Source organism: Ictidomys tridecemlineatus, chromosome 2 (assembly GCF_052094955.1).
Source record: "Ictidomys tridecemlineatus isolate mIctTri1 chromosome 2, mIctTri1.hap1, whole genome shotgun sequence".
Classification (NCBI taxonomy): domain Eukaryota; kingdom Metazoa; phylum Chordata; class Mammalia; order Rodentia; family Sciuridae; genus Ictidomys; species Ictidomys tridecemlineatus.
In genome coordinates this window covers 183,475,568-183,498,734 of record NC_135478.1, presented here as the reverse complement: position 1 = coordinate 183,498,734, position 23,167 = coordinate 183,475,568, and the positions used below count along the sequence as shown (strand labels likewise).

At 37.9% G+C, this 23,167-nt stretch overlaps 1 protein-coding gene across 9 annotated transcripts in view; it reads right to left on the bottom strand.

Moving 5' to 3' along the window:
* Cadps2 (calcium dependent secretion activator 2) overlaps positions 1-22,036 on the bottom strand; it is a 494,758-nt gene extending 472,722 nt beyond the window's left edge. For 4 of the 9 annotated variants that reach the window (XM_078040296.1, XM_078040298.1, XM_078040299.1 and 1 more), the window contains exon 1: positions 21,303-22,034. In XM_078040296.1, the coding sequence (XP_077896422.1) occupies positions 21,303-21,641 (339 nt within the window). In that variant the 5' untranslated portion in view covers positions 21,642-22,034. Of the gene's footprint in view, positions 1-21,302 lie in introns of all 9 variants that reach the window. The other 5 variants (XM_078040301.1, XM_078040302.1, XM_078040303.1 and 2 more) reach the window with 2 other exon arrangements.
* Between the last annotated feature and the right edge of the window lie 1,131 nt (positions 22,037-23,167).

Sequence of the window (23,167 nt, the reverse complement as noted above, 5' to 3'; positions counted from 1 at the left end):
CAATGGGCCACCAACCCAGTCTTGGAAACAAAGTCCAGAGGCTTAAACTACTACCAACCCTGCTTTTGTTCAGAGCCCACATAACCCTCGCAGGGATATCCCCCAAACCTTTTCTTCCCCTCTATTTACCATCTTGGCGATGGTGTCCCCATCCTATGGTGGCACTAGCAAGATCCTAAGAATAATCTCTACATTCTCCTTATTCAGTCCCTATGCGTTTGCTTCTCCACCTGTTTCTTAAACCTCCTTAATGGGCCTTCTTTCTTCTCCCTCTTAGCCCCTTTATTCTCTCATTCCCTTCACTACTGAATTATCACCGAACTCTGCTAGCCATCTGCCAGTCTTCCTGGACCCATTAATCTCTACTTCCAGGCTTCTCACACACCCCAACCATGAAATCTAGACTCCCACAGGCCACATAAGAGCCCTCACGATAATGGGTCCCACTTATAAGCTTAAAAATGTGAAAAGCAGGCATTTGTCCTGCATTTTAACATAAAAAGTAAAAGTAAAGTAAAATAAGATATCACTTGTATTAGTCAAATATAGAAAGATGTCAAACAATTTCTTTATAGGGCACAGGAGGCACTACATAAGATTTGTTAAAATAAATAAATGAAACTGACTTTATAAAAGATTTACCAAAGATTTACAAGGCTACAGTGAGATGAGTATTCTTACAACTATTTACAGGATTATATATATATATATATGTATTGTTGTTCATCTAATGATGATTCAATATGTGCTAGAACTCTCAGAGTGTGTGCACTCTTTAACTGGCTAATACCAATCTAAAAATATGAAATCTGCCCCTCATCTCCCCATAAGACACATGAAGATGGTCATCACAGTACAAATGTTAAGTACATTATGGTATATGTATGTGTGTATGTGTGTGTGTGTGTGTGTGTGTGTGTGTGTGTGTGTGTATGAAGAATATAGAACCATTAAAAAAAGAAAGCATTGCAAGAGTTTTCTGAGTGGTAAAATATTTGGTGTATTACACTAAATGGTAGAAAAGAAAACAAGACAGGAAACTGTGTTCATGGCATGATCAATGAAGAAAAACCTTGGAAACAACAGTGATAAAGACCCGATTGCTCGGCACTCACCGTTACCACTGCTCAGCTTACAACTGTCTCCCCCTCTATTTTTCTCTGTTTCTGAGCTTTCCAAGTACTTTACTGCAGGCATATGTTATTTCTATGTTCACAAACATAAAAGACAACTCTGGAGATATACAAGGAATAAAGAAACAAAAGAGAGTAAAAACTGAAAAAGTAAAATACTTTCAGGCTGAGTTATTTGTTAAATAGAGATAACTCTCCCAAACCAGAGTCCAGGACAGGATCTTACAACAAGATCAATAATCTCCTTAGCTTTGAGACCGGCTGTAGTATAGTTTATGAGAATTCACAAGTCCAATCACATTTTAAGGTTTCCTATTCAAACAGCTTTTCAAACAATCGTAAATAGCCCCCTTCATAAAACCACTGTTGAAGATGACACTCAAGATAGAAAATATCCAAGGCGCCTACATCAGATTTAGACTGTAAGCAGTACTGCTGTGGGGGTTACAAGATTTGTCCCATGATATGCCCACACACTACCAAATTAGTGTACTCTAATAAAAAAATTTAAGCAAGAGCTCTTTCCCCCCAAGACAAACTAGTTCTTAATTAGCAAAAAAGAAAACCCTTGAGGCAAAGAACCAGGGATGTGGTGACAGGAGCCAGAGTTCAAATTCAGACACCATCATGAGCAAATGTTTGACCTTTTTCAGGCTGTGAAGAGTCTCTGAGAAAATGCAGAAATGGAAATAAGATGGGACTGAACTCCTACAACCTAAAAGCACCACTGAGTCCTACTCATTTCTTTCAAAAGCCACATGTGCTTTATCACTTACTTTTCAACCTTCCTCCTCTGAAGAACGACATCTTAGAAACTGAAAAGCATTAATATTTCAGGCACATTATGTATGCTTGACATTTTCAACTATATATTTTCCTGATGATACTGAGACTATTCCTCTGTGAAGTCTCTGGACAGCAATATGTAATTCTGAAATGAACGAAAATAGTCGGGGCCTGGTAAGGAAAAAATAAAAAGTAAAAAGTATAGTATTTTTTTAAAAAAATATGCTAAAGAGAACTGTTTTAATGAGAATAAAAGAAGCCGCTTCATAAAAAGTTAAAATGTTCTCATTGTCATGCATTTGGCTCTTGTGGGAAAAAAACACAGATGGTACTACCTACTAAGGCCATTACAAATTGATATGGTCAGGGAGCAGGGCCTGAGGGCCGTGCACATAAAAAGAACTGGACAACTTCTGCCCACAAGTTTCTCATGGAATTCAGGCTTCTCTCTGACCTTAGCACACACCTCAAAAGTTGTTTTTCACAATATACTCCCAATTCCCTTACTCCTTCATTATTGTTTTGTTCTTAAAACTGCTTAAGATTTTCAGTTTGACTGGGCTTAACTAAATGTTTTACTACTTTAAAGAATAATATACCAAAGAATTCTTACAAAGATTTTTAAATGATTGATTAAACATGGGATTTGTATATTTATTAAAAAACTGGATAATCATATGAAAACCTTTCCATTTTTCTTCTTATTCTAATATATGCAATATTTGATTAATGCCTCTAGGCAAAAACATATTGCTAGGATGAGCAACAAGTTTTGTTGTTTTTGTTTTTGTTTTAATTCCTTTCTCCAGCCAGCTGTTTACATTCTGATCACATCAAGGTCATTTTAGAATCTATGGGTCTTATTCCAGTCGATGGCTTCATTATTACACAGGGGAATAAAAAATAAAACTACTAAGTCAAAAAGAAAGCCAAAACATTAAATAAGGAATATTTTAATTACCTACATAATATGAATATACTGCTGCAATGATCTTTGATTCTCCAATGCCAACTATATTAGTCCATGTGCCTAAAGTCAAATCAAGAAGAGGTGAAAATACTTGTTTGTTAACAACAATCTTAACAGTGTCATTGAAGAATTCATCCAAGCAGATCATTGCAGGATTTATAATGTGTTCCAATAAAAATAGTATGATGATTTCAAGGAGGTGTCTCACCCTAAAGAACAATAAATAGATCCTTTCCCTTCAAACTGCCCCTCATCCCAAGATCCCAAAGAATAAAAGGACATCCCAGGGTTGAAGGACATGGTCCTATCTTCAGATATAACCAACAAAATCTTCTACATATTAAAAAAAAAGCTAAAAAATTGTTTTACATTTTAGAATACCCAAGGAGAAAGACAAAAATATTAAAAGTGCTTGAGAAAAGAAGAAATGGGTCATTTAAAAATGAATGAACCCAGACTTCAAACTTTTCATCAGCAACACTGGATGCTGGAAGACGGGGCTGTACCATGCCTTCAAGCTTCGGAGGAGGATAAGTCCCACTCAGAATTCTATGCCTTGCCAATTTCTCTAGCAAGACAAAGAAAAGTTCAGACCTGCATGGAATCAGAAAATTTATCACATACTCCTTCTTACAAAGGTACATGGGGAAAGGTTCAAACAGAATGAGAGAATCAGAAAGCAGTGACTCCAATTCAAAAGAATTATGGAGAGAGAATGATGACTCTTAGCATCTGTCCAAACACGGGTTCAGATTAGAGCAAGACAAAAGGCAGCCACAGGAAGGTCATATCTGGGGAAAAAGACAAAAGCAGAGAGATTAATGCTGTCCTCTGGAACAGTGATCCTCCAACCCACTAAAACATGACATCCCATGTCTTGAGGATTCTCTCTGTCCTTCAGATCCACTCTGCCCTGCTCTGTGCCTTGGGAGACCAGTGAATAACAGTCTATGCTTGTCAGGTTCTTTTTGACTTTCCCTTTTGGTGAGGTACCAGCACAAAATCAGAGGCAGAGAAAACAAAGATGGAAGATCTATTCCTTTGGCTCCTTCCCTGACCACAGGGTTTGACAGTAACTGGATTCCTCATGTGCCAGAGCTCTGTCACTCAGAGGCTTCCACAGTGGAAACTCCCACCCAGTTCTGGCTGCAGGTCCTTCCTTGTGCCCATTGAGGCTGCAGGCAGTAAGGGTTTATCTCCATGTCTAATCTCTGTCTGCTTCCCCATCCTTCACAGGTTCCCCAAGTCCTGTCCAATTCTGTAATGTATTGTCACTTGGAGTGGGACAGCTATTTCCTGCTGAATTCTAACAGTTAACTACCCCTTTAAAAATAGATGAATAATAACCCTTTTGGCCAACCAGAAATGAACTGTATAGCAAGGCTTTATTATCTGCACAGATATTCTCAAGAACAAAGAAATATTCATAACTGGAATAGAAAGCAATAAAATGAAATAATTGAAAAAGCATGTTGCAGTATGTAAACGCTTAGACATAACCAGTCTAGAAGACAAACTAGGTGTGCATACCCACAATATAATGAATACATCTGGGTTTAGGGAAGTCAGGCAATATTTTACTGAATACTGTCAACACCATTCTTTATTTCTGACATTTTGAAATAAGGGCTAAATAGTTTTTGTATATATCCATAAAATCAAGGAGTATGTGACAACTGAAAATGAAGTCTTGACACAGCATCCTGTACTGGGAAAACAAATATCACAAGCATTCTTGCTGTTGGTGACATTATTTTCCAAAATGGTAAGCAATTCAAGAAAGTTCCTAACAAAATAAAGTTGAGTATCCCTCAATTGGCCCAGTTGTCAAAAAAAAATTCTGTTTATTAAACAACACGAAAGATACTCTGTATTTCAGAAAGCATCATTCATTAGGCTCAAATAATCATAAGGTATTTATCTATATAAAAGATTAGCAGGAGGGCTGGGGATGTGGCTCAAGTGGTAGCGCGCTCGCCTGGCATGCGTGCAGCCCGGGTTCGATCCTCAGCACCACATACCAACAAAGATGTTGTGTCCGCCGAGAACTAAAAAATAAATATTAAAAATTCTCTCTCTGTCTCTCTCTCTCTCTCTCTCTCTCTCTCTCTCTCTCTCTCTCTCCTCTCTCTCTCTTAAAAAAAATTAAAAAAAAAAGAAAAAGATTAGCAGGATATTGAGTATCATATAGGATGAAACACCATTCTTCTTTGAGTATCATATAGGATGAAGCACCATTCTTCTAGAAATCTCCTTAAGATTTCTAGAATCCTGACTCTATCCACTAAATACCAATACCAAGCTCCAATCACTGGGAAAACCAAAAACACTCTCAAATTTTTTTCTTCAGTGTCTACAAGGGAGTATTACCATCCCCACTGAGAACTGTTGATTTATAATTTGGCAATGAAGGAATATAGGTGGGTAAGGGAAAAAAAAGAATACATGAAAAGAAACTCCATCAAAGCATGCCATGTAATTGTGCAGAGAAAAGTGGTCAGTCTGGATCATGGAAACTCCATTAAGTAGTTTTCAATTTGTAGAATCAACTACTTAAAGTGAAGACATCATAATAATGGTTACAGGACAGACAATGTGAATCATCAACCTTGGAAGATTATTTTCCTCCCAGAAAAATGTCTGCATGCAGGTTCTGTTGGCAATAGTTTGACTCGTGTGTCTAAGCTATTGTCTCAGAAATTCCCTGAGTATTTTCCTCATAGTCACAAGATGGTTGCTACAGCTCCAACAAGACTGTGCTGGCTCTGAACATCAAAGGATGATGGAAAAAGCAAAGCTAACAATGTCTGTCTCCTGTCCGTACACCAAACGTATACCACAAGGTCACCAGCAGCTGCAAGGGAAGCTAGAACATCAAGTACCTTACCTAGGACTGGAAATGGAGCAAGATGAAAGGAGGGAAAAAGACAACAGGCAATTAACACTCAGGTAATTATCACTCAGCAGAAAAAGTATGGACCCCATGTCTACAGATGGAGGAAAATTAACTTAAATAAATTAGCTTAAACATGAAATATATGATAGACATGAAAAACATGATAGACATTCACTTTCTCTCACACAGAAGTCTGAAATGGGTGGCAGCACTCCTCTGCAAAGCTGTCGAATCCCAGGCTCCTTCTAACTTGTTGCTCTGCCATCCTCAACAAGTAGCAACCCTTGCCCTATCTAAATGGCTATTCTAACTCCTGCCACAGATACTCCAGCCAATGGAAAGAGAAAGAGAGCAGGGAGGATCTGTTCCCTCACCTCCTTCAGGGATGACTCATAGGTTTGCACACATCCCTTTCATTCATACCCACTGGGCTGAATTTAGTCTCCTGGATACATCTAGCTGCAAGAAAAGCTGGGACAAATCAGGATCCTTCTGACCTCAAGTCAGCGACTGACGAGTCTTTGGGACAGTCATGTAAGCCACATACTTGATCCTATTCTGGAAAGACTCACTTTCACTCTAAGACACATCTCAGCAGTCGCTGGCCCATCTTCTGAATTCTGTAAGAACAAAGACATTGCCTCTACAAATTTCTTAAGACTGATGATCTCAAGGGATCTGGTGTGGAGAAATAACAAAGCTGGACTGAACCACATTACTCCATGGACAATTATGTTCAGTCCCACTGTTGGTGAAAAGGAGAGACAGGGAAGGTGAGAAATGTCAATTATCATGTACCAACTGAAATTTCAGCCGCTTTTAAAAAAGGGAAAGCGAAAATCACCATACTCCAAGTAGAAGAAAGGAGATCCAGATACTTGTGGGAGTAAGCCAACCTCCGCTTCCAGACACACCTTGTAGGAATGATGGTTAAAATCTTAAAAATGGAGAAAGGTAGCATAGGCCTCTTATTTCAATTTCTGAATTATTAGCTAGAACCATGAAAAACAATAATATTTAAAACGGAGTGAAACTAACAGTTAAGAGTTTAAATGGGTAGGAATGGGGCTGGGAACTGTTGCTTTTTGATGTAAATTCTATATGGCCCAGACTTTTCACCACACAGATATATTTATTATTTTTTTTAAAAAAAAACACTTAAATATATTCAGCTATTCTATCATCTCAAAATAGCACATTTTTTTTGTCCTAAGGTTCACTACAAGGTACTTATGAACTTACTAAAAATACTGAGTGAATACTCTGCCTATATTCTATACCACCTGCAGCTGTCACCCTATTCAAACCTGTACTGTTGGGTGAAGCCCAACAGGTCCTCCTGCTTCCACTCTTGTCCACTAGAGGGGGTGACTTAAATTCCAAGTAAACAGCATCCCCCAAAGTAACTCTACGTAGTGGCACTATATACTCTCAGATCAGACTTAAAAGGTCTTTTAAAATCTTAATCAGATCATTTCCCTCACCTGTTGAAAATTTCCAACAGCTTATCACCACACTTAAATTCTGAGCATTTTACTGTGGCCTGAAGAACTTCCATAAGCTAGCCACTGTCATCCTGCCAGACATTTTTGTCCACCTCCCCCTGTGCACTCTACTCTAGTCATCCTGGACCTCTTTGCTATTCTTTATGAGAAAACCATATTTATTCCACCTCAAGGCATTTTATACCTTCTGTTAAAGTCAGCTTGAATACTTTCCTCACCCCCTCCCATCTCCAAGTAGCTCATTAAGTCCTGCTCAACAGCTATTTGCTCCTCTGTGTACCCAGGTACCCTATCTGAAATAGCTACTGATAGCAGGTCCTTCCACCATCTTCCTTAATAATAATGTATACACATGTATCTGTTGATCACTCATCTCCTCTACTGGAGGATCAGCTTCAAAGGGGCTTCCAGTCTACACCTATACTTCAATATCTAAAATAATGCTGTTCAAACAGCTGTTCAAATGTTGCTCAGTATTTGTTGACTAAATTAAAAATGCTTTATAGAGTGAATTTTTTTTTCCTGTTAATTATTAGAAGATTTAAAGAGGAAATTCTGTGAGCTTCTACATCATGCCAGGCACTGTACCAGGTGCTTTTCAGGAATGTGTTATATAATAGATTATGTAAAAATGTACAGCATTTGCTAAAGCAAGTACTGTTTCACAAGTATTGCATTCCATAGATGAGCAGCAGCAATTCAGAAAGGACAAGAAATGGCACAGCCCTACTGTCCAATAGATAGGGTTCCCACAACAACATAAGAAATTGAAAATGGGAAAGTCAGAAAGGAAATGATGCAGGACGGGAGAGATATATAACTACTGAGCTAAAATATATATTACAACCTGGTTTCATTTCTCTTTTAAGTTATGTATGCCATCATTTGCATAAGTACTTTAAGTTTCCTTTTTTTCATTCGCAATTGAAATGAAAACAACCAAACTTAGTAAGTACCCCATTGATGTTGAAGACTCACTGTGGGCAGCATACTTCATGGTCTTTGTCTCTACACCACATTTGAAAGGTATGCTTGTCATTTTTCAATTCACTTTAATAAAAAACAAAAGCATAACAAATACACATGGAAGTTTTATATATATATATACACACACACACACGCACACACACTTATGTGTATATGTGTGTGTGTATATATATATTACATATATATGTATATATAAACATAGTTATGTGAATAAATATAGTTCCCCTGCCCCCCCCCCAAAAAAAGTCTATACAAAGAGCAACACACTGCTGAAGCTTAATTGTTGGGTGGGAAAGCTATGAAGTAAAAACTCAAGCTGTTCAACAGCTAAACTAAGAAAGGCTGAATTCAGCACACAAAATACATACAGTTTAAGAATGTCAATATGTGGAAAAGTGGGTTGTGTGAAATTAAACCTAAAACGGGTTCCTAGCGTCTCTACGTTGGGGTCAACACCATCCTGTTAGGTCCACCTTAGCTAGCCTCTCTGGGGCACCTGGCTAAGAAGCTCTTTCCACAGTTTCTGTGACCCAGACCATCCCAGTTCTCTTATGTCTGTCTGGTTGTTCTTTCTCCATTTCCTTTGTCATTTCAACCTTCTCCCCTGTCTTACTTCCTGAAGTTCTCCATGTTCAAATCTTCTGGGGACATTTCTCTTCTCTTAGGTCACCTCATCCAAGGCCATGGTTGATAATTACTATCCATAACATTAGACAATCCTCAATTTTAATTCTGGTGCCCGTTCATCCCCTCAGCACCAAACAATTGGCTTTTTCACCTCTAATTATTTGAAGGATCATAAATTCAACCCACCTATTACATTTGAGGCTCTTATAGTAAGATCTATGGTGGATTAAACTGTATTTCTCCCAAATCACTTATCTCTTCAATAGTTGTAAGGAGATAAAAATGAAGGAGGAAAAGTCAAGTTCAAAGTATAGGATTCGAGATCTGGTGATCAAACTTCCATGGGCATTTCTTATGGTATGATATACCTAAGTCATATGACTAATTTTTCAAAATTACTGGGACATTTTAGACTTCTCCTCTGTCACAGGTATATTTTTCTGAAACAATGAACTTCATTATAAATAACTAGGAAGTTTTATCTCTTTGGAGAAAGCCTTAAATACAAGTTCATTATATAAAACATGTAAAAATAGACTGTGCCTAGTTGAAGCAGGGATATACGGATAAGAATGGTCTTCTTCTCAATCTCCTGCTTACTACTGATTAGGAATACAGACAACCCTTCTAATTTAAAAAAAATGAAAGCTTCATGCTTGGAGCCTTGAGTTGTCTTGTTACATTTCAGAATTCTTTGATGATATTCAGCACTTCTTAAACACTTAGCTAAAACAGTATTTTGAGTTTTAGATTTTTTTTTTTTGGTAGAGAACCAAATTAAGACTCATCTCCTTAAATAGAATTTGGAATATATTTCCCTTAATTTGAAGTAGTAAGAATGCAAGTTTCATGGTAGCAGAATTTCTGTTTTCCACTTTCCAATAAAGAAAATTCATGTAGATCCAGAAATTTATATATTTTTCAAAAGGGCAACAACACTGTAGACTAAAGATAAAACTATAACCCAGTTTCCAAAGTAATGTCTACTAACTTTGTAAACCAGGAATAAAATTGGAAATGTAGCCTCTTAAAACACATGTGCTCTGCCCTTTAAGTCATAACAGTAAGCATACCCTAGAGTCCAGCAGGCGAAGGCTAGTACAGTGTCATTCCTCAGGTCCCTAGGTCCAGGAAGAGACAGCCAAGTGCCCTGAAACACAGGCAGCCAGAGCCCCTGAGAGTGATCTTAGGAGAAGGTAACACACACACACACACACACACACACACACACACACACACACACACACTGTTCCTGGCACACCCTATATATTAAAAAGGTACAAAGAGTGTCCATGCAGCAAATGAAAGAAAACAAAATCCAAAAGAAGCAGAAAATAGTAAACAAAAGGGAAAGCAATAATATTAGACATTAGTGATGACTAAGAAAATGTTTCAAATCCCTTTACTAAGCAAAGATCAGGCAAAAAATGTATAAAATAATCTTATGCAATATAGAATACCTATATATACACACATGTAGATGCATATGTAGATATGTATATATACATGCTTAAATGTGCATATGTAGGTGAATATGGGTGTGTATGTAATATGGATATTTATGTCTTTGAGAAACATGCCTAAACAAAAGAAGTTTCAGTCTTAAATCTCAACCAAATAGAGTCCTTGTTTTAACATAGGCATAAAATGAATCAAAGGGAGTTACTTTTTAGTAAGTTTATACTTATGAATCTGGACACTGATCAGGCTGGCATCAAAATTCATGAGTTAGATATGACTAGAAATGCAAAATAAATTAATACACTATATAGAATAGCTTATGACAGAAAAGACAAAAATATAGGAATGATTACTCTAATAATTGCTATTTATTGAACGTATAGCAAACTTTAATCCCTATGACAGAATACACATTGAATGTGCTAGAAAACTTAAAACTAATTATATACTACAACACTAAGAATAGTCAGTAAACCACTTTCTCTGCCAACACAAAATTTAAAATATATTAATATAAAAGGAAACAAAAATTCTCAAATACTTGAAATTTTAAAAGTACTCTTTTGATTAACTATCTTGTTCAAGGAAAAAGAAAAAAACTGAAAGAGGATTGAATATTTCATTGAAAATAAGTTTCATAATAAAACATATGAGCTAATGCCAAACTGTACTGAGATAAATTTATAGCTTTGTCTATTTTCATTATCTTACAACAAAGCAGAGTATAATAATCCTAACCAAGAAGTCAGATGAAAGAAATATACTCTTATGATTTCTCTTCCCTAAGCCTCCTTAAAAAGGAAAAAGAATTCAGTCCAAGACTATTGATTATTGAAAGAACGGATTTCATAAACAGGTATATTTCTATAGACAAGATGATCTGACAAATCTAATGAAGATTTTCAAAAGGGAAAATATACTCTAAAGACTTGTAATCAATGTAAAAGATAGAGAAAATAAATTCAATTCTTTGTTAATAAACTTGAAAATATGACTGCTTTTCTGAAAGCATTCAATTATCATTTTTTTTACTTGAAATAAGAAGGAATTCTAATCGACAAAGAAAAAATAAAAGAAAAAAATCTAAACTAAGTTCTAGATGTAGATAATTTAATAAATAAATTCTTCCCAAAGTACAAGTAGTTATACACTCTTCAAGAGCAAAGATAAAAGTAAACTGTTTCTCAATTCACATCATTGTTCCATAAAACCAAACCTGTGATGACAACAGGTTAAACCAGAAAGTAATAAATCTTTCTCTTATGACTATCAGTGTAAAAAAGAAGAAATAAAACCATGGGGAACTAAAATATCAAAGGTGTGTTAAAAAACTCATAATCAGAAATTATCTTGAAAATGCAAATATGGCTTAATAACAGGAAACCCAATAATCCAATATGGAAACACTAACAAAACTAAGCAATCAATCACCTCAATTGATGAAGAAAGGAAATTTGATAATATTCAACATCAACTCCTGATTTTTTATCCTATTAATGCAATAAAAATAAAAATATAACTATTTAATAATGAAAATACCCATCCTAAATCCTAACCAACAATATGTAATCTGGAAATGTATCAAATGTACCAAAATACATACATAATATGGTAAAGTACCCAAAACATTCCTCAATAAAGATTAGACAAGGCTGTTGGTAACAAGTACAGATATTGTCCTGGACATTCTAACGAGTAGTGACATAAAACACAAGGAAGGTATGAATACTAGAGAGGACCAGATAAAGTCACCCCTGTCAGCACATGACTCGACTCCCTATCAGAAAACCTAGAAGGATCAATGCTAAACAACACAGTTTACTGTGTACAATCAAGATGAAAAGTTATCACAACAACAACAAAAAAATCAGAATTTTAACATCATGCTAAGTGAAATAAGTCGGATTCAGAAAAATCAAGGACCAAATGTTTTCTCTCATATGTGGAAGTTGGGAGGGGGGGAGACAAAAAAAGAAAAAAAAACACCCATAAACAGAGGGGGGAGGGGGACCTCATGAAAATAAAAGACCAATAAAGAAGAAAGGGATGTAGGTAAGGAAGGGAGGGCACAGGGAAGTACTAGGGAATGAAATCTTCAAAATTCTGCTACATATAGTATGAATGTACACAATGAATCCTGCAGATTACATAAAATATATATAATGTACCAATTAAAATAACCGATATGTATATTTTTATACATAATGAGCCAATTAAAATAATAATAATAGGAAAGAGATCAGTAGAGTAGAACAAGTGGATCTAGGTGGAATGGAAAGGAATGTACTAGGGAATGGGACTGATCAAATTATGTCCATGTACAAAAATGGCATAATAAACCCCACTATGATGTATAATTATAATGCAACAAAAAAGTTTACCACTTATCCAAAATTGAATAAACAAAACAGGAAATGATAGGTCACAATAGGAACAAAATATATTTTTAAATAATCTACATTATAAATGCAAGGGGTCAACATAATGAAAACTATAAAACATTACCCAAAAATAAGAGGCTTGACTAAATAAAGAGATATGCTCTGCTCCTGGAAGACTGGATATAATAAAAATACCATTGTTTTTCAAACAGGCATTTAAATTGGCAACTAAAAGTGAGAGCATTTAAAGTGAAGTATATGCATGCAGTGGGCACAACATCAAGAAAATTATACACATCATCTCCTGCAATCATAATAGGAATTCTGTGGTGTGACTATCCCCACTTAACAAATGAAGTACCAGGGCCCAGAGAGATGAAATGTGTTCATACAATGAAAGAGTGCAAGAGAAGAAAAAGGCTGAGCAAATATTTTGTCCAGGTGTGCTATTTTTAAAAAAGGGATAAGAAAGAGAATAATAATGAAAGGAAGGAATTTTTTATATAGGAGAGTGAATTAATCCCATCAGAATAGTATAATATAGTTATCATAAGTCAAAATTATAGAACAAAATTACATGATGTGGTCCATAGGAAAAAAATAGATTAAGGTATTCAATTAGGTAACTCAGAAAGGCATGTAAGGAAAAACATTCACATACAAACCACATATAAATTACTGAACATGAGCCCATGAAAGAATTTGTTTTTACTCCCTATGCTATATCCTCAGATATATGTGGTTAGTGTAAAACTCACACATTATTGGCTCAATAAATAATTGACAAGTGAATTTATGAAGGAAACAACATAATTAATTTGGTCTTAAAGCTCAATAAAAATTAGACTGCAACAACTGCATAGCTATTTGTGAGAAAAAATAAATTCAACACCTCACCTCAAACTTTCATTCCAGATGGGTAACTGATTATTGTCTAAGAGCATAAATGAGAAATAAAAAGTTATTAAGACCAATTAAAGTGAATCTAAAAACCAAATGAAAGGCAGATTACAGAAATACCCTCCGAAAAGGAACACTATCCTTCCTATATTAGCGATTAATAAGCAAAACCAAAATGTCAATAGAAATATGGGAAAAGGACATTTGAACACACACAGACACACACATTCATCCTCACAAGCAATCACAAAGGATCAAATTACATATCATCTCAGCTATTAGACAGTTTTAAAGCACCCAGACCCTTTGCCCCAGTAACACTTCTATTGTAAAAATTCATCACCAACTTCAAGGTTATAAAAATGAAAATATTCAAGCCATAACACTTACAAACTGAAGTCATAAAGTTTCTAGGAGCAAAGCAGAGAACAATGATGCTTTCCAAAGTAGAAAGCTCCCAAGTGCAAATCAGTGATTAATCCAATAATGCAATTTGAGGAAATCAAAGACTATCCTGTACTTCTCCTGTACTGTCCACTTGATGAGTGCTAGAATTTTGAAGATGGCAGAAAAATATCAAAATGTTCATAAATAAATCTTTATTTAAATAATTCTAAGAACTTTACTGAATAAGACAATTACTTGGGAATACCTTCCAATGTTAGTGAAAGAGACTCTTCAGTTGGGTATTAGTGTCATTGCCAACTTTGAGATTTCACTGTGTCCTCCCTCCCAGTTCAGTTTGGAATGGAAAGCACCATTCATGCTCAGCATCTAATATTTACTTTCTGTCGTTGCTAATGTAGTAATCTAACCATGGTCTTATAATGAATAAATTACAAGTGCTAATGTAATTTAACAGCCTCCAGCTTATCACCTAATTAAGACACCTTTTAAAAGTACAAATACATATGCACGGGCTTCCCTCTGTCCTAACTCAAGGAACTCTAGATTATTACTTAGATGTCCTTTTTTGTTCCTTGCTTAGAATATCACTATTGCCTTTTCCTTAGTATGGAACAACCATTTAATTGCTCAGTAGCCGCACTCATTATTGCAAACACTTTCCCCTTTCCTAGATGAAAATAAGCCATTTTTCCTGTAGCTTCTCTTTAAAACAGTGGTTTTCAACCTTAGCTGTACATTGAAATCACCTGGGAAACTAAGATTATACCCCCATAGACTGATTTAATTAGTTGGTGGTATAACCTGGATAATGGGATTTTTAAAAGCTCTCCAGGTGGTTCTAACATGCAGCCAAAGATAAGAATCATAATTTTTCTTAAGAAAGGAAATCATATAAAAACCTTTAGGCAGTCTGAATACAGTGATCATAAAATGTTAGATATTTGGGACAATAATTCCATAATGTAATGCTAACCTACGCTTCAAATTCTAGGGAATATGTCCTTTGTCCCAAGGATATGTCTACTTTTTACCGTCATTAGTTCTTTTCCTACCTAAAAACTGAAATAGCATCATGGGTATGTAATCCACCTCTTACTTCCTAATCAAATAAGGTCTCATTAATTTGAAATGCATTTAAGTAGCACCACAATTCAAAAGTAGCCTGCTTCATAGGTTACGATATCTGGTAGGATTTTTCCACTCCAAATTCCCATACTTTATCACCTGGCCATCAGTTTAATCACTTTTGTTTTGAATGTCTTTAATGACCTACAAACTGTGTTGTTTATCTCAGGAGACTACAAATGAAGCTGTTTCCATTTGAAACAAAACAAAAAGAAAGAGAACACACAATTTTAATATTTTATTTCACTTTAAAAGTAGTCATCATATATCAAAACAACAGCTAACTTCATTTTTGAACTAAAGAAGCAAACAGCAATATTAATTAATCCATTTGAGTTCTCATTAGCACAACTCATTTCGCCAAACTAGGTGCTGAGGTGTTGGAACACTTGTGGAGGGTTAGACGAACCAGGTGAAGTAACAAGCATCTCTCTCTCTCTCTCAGATTTTATTTATTTATTTATTTATTTATTTGTTTGTTTATTTATTTATTTATTTATTTATTTATTTTGCATTACAATTCTGAATACACCATTATACAATAATTCATCATATCTCTGATTATATATAAGGTATGTTGACACCAAATTCACATCTTCATACATGAATTTAAGTCCTGCCTGAGGTCTTTCTTTAATGCCTCACTTCAGACTCATTCCCCAGAGGACAAGGTATTCCCTTATCAGAGAATAAATGATCCTATCTCCCTCAGAGTGTAGCTTTTTAGACTACTACCAAGTTAGTTGGAAACCTGCAGGCAAAAAAGGCATAGTGTGGGGTTTTCAATGCTATTTTCTTGCCTCTGAGGTCTGGTACTGACAGTAGGAAGATTTATTTGAAGTCATCAGTTCCATACCAATAGGTATGTCCATTTTTATGGTTTTCTTTAGAAGGATAGTGTGAGCCCTGGAGTTCTCAGAATATGTTTTAGGAACACTGGTTTCCAAAGAGTGAGAGACATTTTTATTTTGCCTTTATATTATCTTTCCTCTACACTAATTCTTTGAGACATTAACTAAATCTAGGCTTGTATGTATCCTAACATGTAGTAAGTTCTTATATGACGTGCACTATGCTAAGAACATTCAGCACCAGGCCACAGATGTGTTTTAAGCTTCAAAGGTAAGGCAACGTACCACTCAGTACAATGGCTGTAAGAAAAGTGATCCCAGCCTTTGCAAATCTGTAGCTCATTTATTATAAAGTTGGCTCTTTCCCTGAGCTCCTGAGTGTGGGAATAACCTAAGCAGTCAGAAGACTTGGGAGTAGGGGGAGTGGGGACTACTATTTCCAAAGTGAGAGAAAGGGGTGACTTTACTGAACAGGTTGAATAACTCTTATCTGAAATGCTTGATGGGACCAGACATGTTTCAAGGTTTTTTGTTTGTTTGTTTGTTTGTTTTGGTAGTACTTATATATATAACAAGATATACTCAAGAGTCAGGTATAGTGGCATATGCCAATAATCCCAGCAGCTGGGGCAGCTGATACAGGAGGATCGCAACAACGCCAACCTCAGCAACTTAGCCAGGCCCTAAGGAAGTTGGCAAAACACTGTCTCAAACTAAAAATAAGATAAAAATGGCTGGGGAATGTGGCGCAGGGTTTAAGGGCCCCTGGGTTCTACCCTGGTACCAAAAGAAAAGTATCTTGGAGATGGGACCCAAGTCTAGATATCAAATTCATTTGTTTTATATATACTTTATACACGTAGACAAAAGGTAATTTTATACAATATTTTTAGTGTGCCTGTGTTTTGACTGTGACTGGTCAGATGACGTCAGGCCTGAAATCTTCCACTTGTCAACATTCAGATAATTTCAGACTTTGAAAGATTTTGGATTTTCAGATTATTGATGATCAACCTTTATAATATTCAGATGAGAGAATTGGAGGCAAAAAGGAAATCACTGAATATTATTTTATTCAATACTATTTTTCCTAATGCTCTCCTGCAGATCAGTTTTACCTAAGAAAATTTTATGCAGCTTCACAGTATTATTTGTATATACTTCTCAAACTCAAAATTATGAAGGAAAATTATGCAAAGTGGTAGGAGTCATTATATAAAATGGTTTACTTAATAAGGCACATTTCCTGTGCCTTAATAAGGCGGCACAGGAAATAATAAGACACAATTGCAACATACATAAATGCAAACAACATGAGCATGTGGACCATATGAAAAGTTATTAGGAGACATGTTAATCTTTTTAATGCCCTCTTCATTTTTTTTCTAGTTAAAAAATTAATAGTTGGCTCCTTTCCAACATTACTTTTACTAATATAAACAAAAATAATGAAAAGAGAAATCAGTGACTAGAAACTTATAGACCTGTTTAACCCAAATTATGATCACTTTAAGTAAGATGCACCATAAATGTGGTTTTGAATTCAGACTGGCAACCGGCAAATATACCTCCGTAAGAGAATATTCTTAACCCCTTCAATGTTGACCATTTTGCTTATCATAGTGTCCCTACCTTTTAACCTCCAAGGACCCTTTTATTATTTTTCCCCAGGTTCTTAATGATTTCAGTAATTGCCTTTGTTAAGTATACATGATAAGCTTGGCTGTGATATTGTTGTTCTTGTTTCAACACTAATCCCACCTTTACCAATGATCTAAAGTCTTGCAAACTTCATAACTGTTGGCACTCTGATGGCATAAAGTTAATCAAGAAAAATAAATAAGCACTGGGGCTTATAAGCACTATTCACCATTGAAAACAGTTTGTGATGGCTGTGACTTCATACTCCTAACATGCATGCAGCCCTGGATATGTTCACTTGGGCAGTGTCACCACAGTATGGTGCTCTCACATTATCTAGCCCATATTCACCCCAGATTGGAGAGAATCAGAGGGCATGACCAGCATAAACTGACAATTTTTACTCTTCCGAGTTGAAATAGCCTGGCCAAAAGCAAAGAAATACATATTTTTAGTTAACTTTGTGTTTAATGATATTAAGCTCTCAAAAACAGTTTCTGGACACAATTCTTACTAGTTTTGTAGGCCATTTTAGACAAGTGAAAAAATAAAATAAAATTGTGGCTTAGCTCTTGTTCATAAAGCTATCCAGCCCTACAATAAAAGGGCTTTGATGAGAATCCTGAGTCCTGGTCTTCAGGGTAAAACTCTTCTTCTCTGTGATTAATTTTCTTCACTTACAAAATGAGGACACTTTCAGATCTCAGTTTCTGAGTCTCCAAATTCTCAAAGTTGGGAGAAGTGAGTAAGCAGCAATATGCATTTCAATGACAACAATTTAAGCTATTAAATCTTTTTACTGGATGTCTGATGACTTCTAGATACAGAATAAAAATATACAATGGATTAGTGATTTTGCAATTATCCTGTTATGTCTTTTATGTAACCCAACTGTATAATTCCAGATTTAAAGTAAGTTTTTGGCATTAATTATTGGCTTGTGCGTCAAATTCACATGAACATAGTTAAATTCCCATTTCATTTTGTCCTAGGAGGAAACTTGACTGCCAAGAATTGCTACAGCTCCCTTTAGCAAGCAGCATGCTTTGTAAAAGGAAAAAAAGAAAGTGGAGGGGCCTTTTGAATAAGTCTTGAATACAATCCTTGCATTGATATACAGCCTTCCCCTTAATAAAAATTTAAAAATTCATTAAAATTCATCTGATTATGCTTGATAGTCTCAACATTTAGAAAACAAACATTTTTAAGCATTAAAATATTTTTGCACAGAATATATGTGGAGCCTTGTTTCTTTTTTGAAGTTTGGAGTTATTTTTGGTAATCTCTAGATAAGGTTATATCAATAGTCTCCTCTGTAGTACTGTGAATGCACCTGGTTACCAATTCAAATAATTTCTGGAGAAACAAACATTCTATTTGAACAGAAGTCAGAGAGATCTACACTATTTGAACAACTAAGGGAGACTCTCCAATTACAAAAAGCAACAAGTACTCACAGTACAAGTCAACTACTAGTAAGCAACTTTTTGCAAAAGCATATTCAAGCATAATGTTCCAAATAGAAACAGATTCGATTCTACTGAACATTGATTTTGGACTTAAACACACTAAAAACAATCTTAAGTATAATACAAAGGGTAAAAGTGAAGACTGGTTGACTCTCCAAAACTATGTATGGGCTGATACTAAAACATAAATGTGAAAACTATACTTAAGAATAACTACTAAAGTAGGCAGCTGTTTGACCTAGAGTTGAGAAGATGCAATGGGTGAGTACCTGGGAACAGACTCAGCTCAAGCAACAAAAAAGGACATATGGTCTCATCTAGGAGTGGAGTAGCAGGCTTACAAAAACAAACAAACAAACAAACAAACAGGCATTTAACCCTGACTTGAGGAATGGTGGCTTCTGTTGTGCCAAATGGTTTGGTCTGGGAAATGCTACTCTGATTTATTTCTCTGCTGCAACATGAGATGTAGGCCTACAGGATTTCAAGATCTCTAAAGCTCTGTCTGTGAACTCCCTAAAGGGTTGGGTTACCTGAAGGATCTATGTGATTAGCCTTCTTCTGTTGAGAAGCACCCATAAAACACTTCAAGAGAATAAAGAAATCCAAAAGAGCTGTTCACTTTGTGCCTTCCCCACTTGGTACTGGGGAATGAACCCAGGGTACTTGACCACTATACTATGTCCCCAGCCTTTTTTTTTATATTTCTTTATTTTGACATAGTCTCACTAAATTTCTCAGGTTGGCCTTGAACTTGCAATCTTCCTGCCTTAGACTCCTGAGTTGCTGAGATTGCAGGTGTGTACCCAGCAGTCTGTGCCTGTTCGTAAAAGTTTCAAAGAACAGTTAATATAAAATCTATCATCTTAGAAAATTCTATGTAGTACAGTATTGTTAATTACAGGTAGTTTCATAGGTGTGTACTTATCACCAAACTCAACGAGTTGTATTCACTAAACATATACAGCATTTTCCATTTATCATACCTCAATAAAAAACATGTTGGGTAAATGGAGTTCAGAAGGTTTTGGGAGGAGGTGGGGACCGTTAGAAAGGGGTGGGGAGACTACATTTACTCCCACCTACAGTTATATTTCCAAAGTTAATTCAAAGGATATCCAAAACCTCAGAGAAATGCTTCACATTCTGAATTTACTACTACAGAAAAATTTTAATAAAGGACTGTGCATCTAGGTATGCCTTAAGCAAACTACAATCTCTCTGGTTCTCCTGCTATTGCCACAAACTAAAGGGACTGTTACCGAATTTTACAAAACCTTCCAGGTTCAGCATTCTATTAAAAAGATTTCCTAGACAGTTTCTATTGTAAACATTTACCCAATTATGGCAATTGGAGTCATTACCTTTGTCTACATAGAGCATCAGACCCCTGGGGTCTTGTTTCAAAACTCAAGTTGGCAAACATTTCTCCTGATACAAACTCCTTCTCTTTGTGTGGAAAGAGCCCAAAACAAAGCAATTGCACCAATCCATTATTTTTCATCAATAGTGGGTTTCAGCAGGCCTGTCCAGGCCAGGAATTACTTACCCACAGCCTCTCTACAAAGCTGTACCTTCTACAGTGTTTGCATTTGATGTCCTGGCTATATGACAACACAGGTAACTTATAAATTTAACTTTGTTTTTTTTTTTTTATTCACCAAGGAAAATTCTACCCTTTCCCCCTAGTGAAGATCTCTCTACCTAACAGAAGAGTGCTCAGACTCCACCTGTTTCACCTAGCTACGCACTCATTCTGACCCACAGCAAAGCCCAGTTCCAGCAACACCACACCAGGCTGGGTGAGCAGGAATGCACCACTGCAGGTAGAAATTGAAGTTGATGGGAGTTGCATTCTAATCCGACCATAGCCCAGCCAGCTCAGGTGCAACTACTGCAGGGTGGCCACTGTAGGTCCGTCTGTCTGGGTTACAAGGGTGGTGAAGCTGTCAGCGCGGGTCAGAGGGATATGTATCCGTTGCAGCCTCATACCCGGCAGACGAAAGCACTGTCTTGCCCCAAAGATTCCCTTGTCCCCAAAGACTAACAAAAATATAGTATATCCTGCCGTTTGCAGAGGACGGAGGCAGGTGCCCTGGAGCTCTCCCAAGAGAAACCCCGGGAAGAAGTGGCAGTAGGAGGCACCCGGTCCTGCAACTCACCTTCTGCTGCCTCCGGGCCATGTCAGTGGGCTGCTTGGCGTTGAAGGGGTAAGCGATGCACCTCACCACGAAGACATAGAGCTGCAGGCGGATCCTGCGCTCCTGCTCTTCGTCCAACTGTCTTTCGGGCTCGTCTCGCCCCTCGCTGAGCACAGAGGGGCTCGGGCTTACGGGTCTGGCTGCGCCGCCGCTGCCCGAGCGCCCCAGCGCGTCCCGCCGCCCTTCCCGAGCCGGGGCCGGCGGCGCTCGCTGAGAGCCGCCGGCCGCCACCAGCACATCGCGGCTCTCCTCTTCCAGCCCCTCGTCCGACTCCTCTTCGCTGGAAGACGGGTCCAGCATGGTTCTAGGGGAGCCCCGCCGCTTGGATCGTCGCCCCCAGGCGTCTCACCCGCGGCAGCTGCACCCGCGGGTTCGAAGGGAGCCGCGGTGCTGGCAGCAGCGGCCGCAGAGCGAAAGGGAAACTGGCCAGGGCTTTCCGGACACGTCGAGTTAGATACAGGAGTGTTTCCTACCACCAGGGCGAAAGGGGCGGGCAGGAGCCGGAGGAGGACCGGGAGGGGGGAGAAGGGGAGCCGCCGGGATTGAATAGGCGGAGTTAGCGTTGGGGGTGAGCCTTAGCTCCTCGGGAATTGCTTGGCCATCCCGGAACCCGCCGGCCCTGTGGTCCCTCAGAGCCCGAAGGCAGAGCGGCCGCTCGCCCCGGCGCAGGTGGGGAACCTGTGGCGCCTACAACAAGCAACACGTGGAATGGAATGTTGAGGAGCGGGCACGGGGCCGTGGAGTGCGCGTGCGCGTGCCGCTACCGCGGCCGGGGCCCAGGTGCCTGGGCTCCTGGGAGCACAGTTTGCAAAGGCAGGGAGTGGCTGCGTGGCGGGGCTAGGTGAGCGCCCACCTTCGGCTGCTAGGACTGCGGTGACCCCACCACCCTTCACCTTTCTATACGCATTGCCACACGCTTTCTGAGGAGATTGGAGTGGGGTTGGGGGCGGGGAGGGCAACTCTCCGACCTGAACCTAATGCCCAGAGTTGAACCCGAGCGCCAAAAAAGTGAGACCAGGACCGTTCACTTCAAAATATAGTTTCGACGAGATTGAAAAGTCTCTCTCCGTTCTCTGTCGCAGTTCGATGCTCAGTTGAAGTGCCAATTATAAAAGTCAAGGGCATGTACGTAAAAAGAAGAGAGGAGAAAGAGGCTTTTTGAAGTGTTTAATTTCTGCAGACGAATGAGCAAGACAGATTTTATAGTTGCGAAATGACACCGATTCAGCTCAAACACAGCTCGATTATTTTCTGGGTTGGGATACGATTGACTCAATACAGTTTGTATAGTGTGGACATTCAACAAATATTTGAGCGCCTGCCGGCTGTTCAGCGCTGTTAGCCTTTGGCCAAGCTGGAGGTGGATTGGGGCACACAATACACAGTCGCTGTCATTTCTGGCCTCAAGTGGGCGTCTTGTAGCTGCACCTGAAGCCTGCCTTTTCTGCGAAGATTTCTCAGTGCCAGAACCACCTAGCAGTTTCTTTGTGAGATTCTGTTACTTGTGTCCTTAGTCCTGACAAGAGGGGGAAACAAGCAAAGCGCATTCACCACGCAGCAGAGCGAGTGTGCAGAGGGCCAGACTAGAAGAGAGGTGATGAAGCTCAGTGAAAGTAACACAGGACAGCTCTGAGCTGCTCTGACACATGGCCAAGTAACAGTTTTAGCTTTTTCAGACCACTTCAGTAGTTAGGTACACAGAGAAAGGCTTTTCTTCCACTTTTGCTAACGTTCTCTCTAGATGGGGAAAGATGAGAAATTTACTCTTGGAGAGCCTTACTTACATGTCAGTGCTTAACTGGTCCCATAGTGACAAAAGGTCTTCA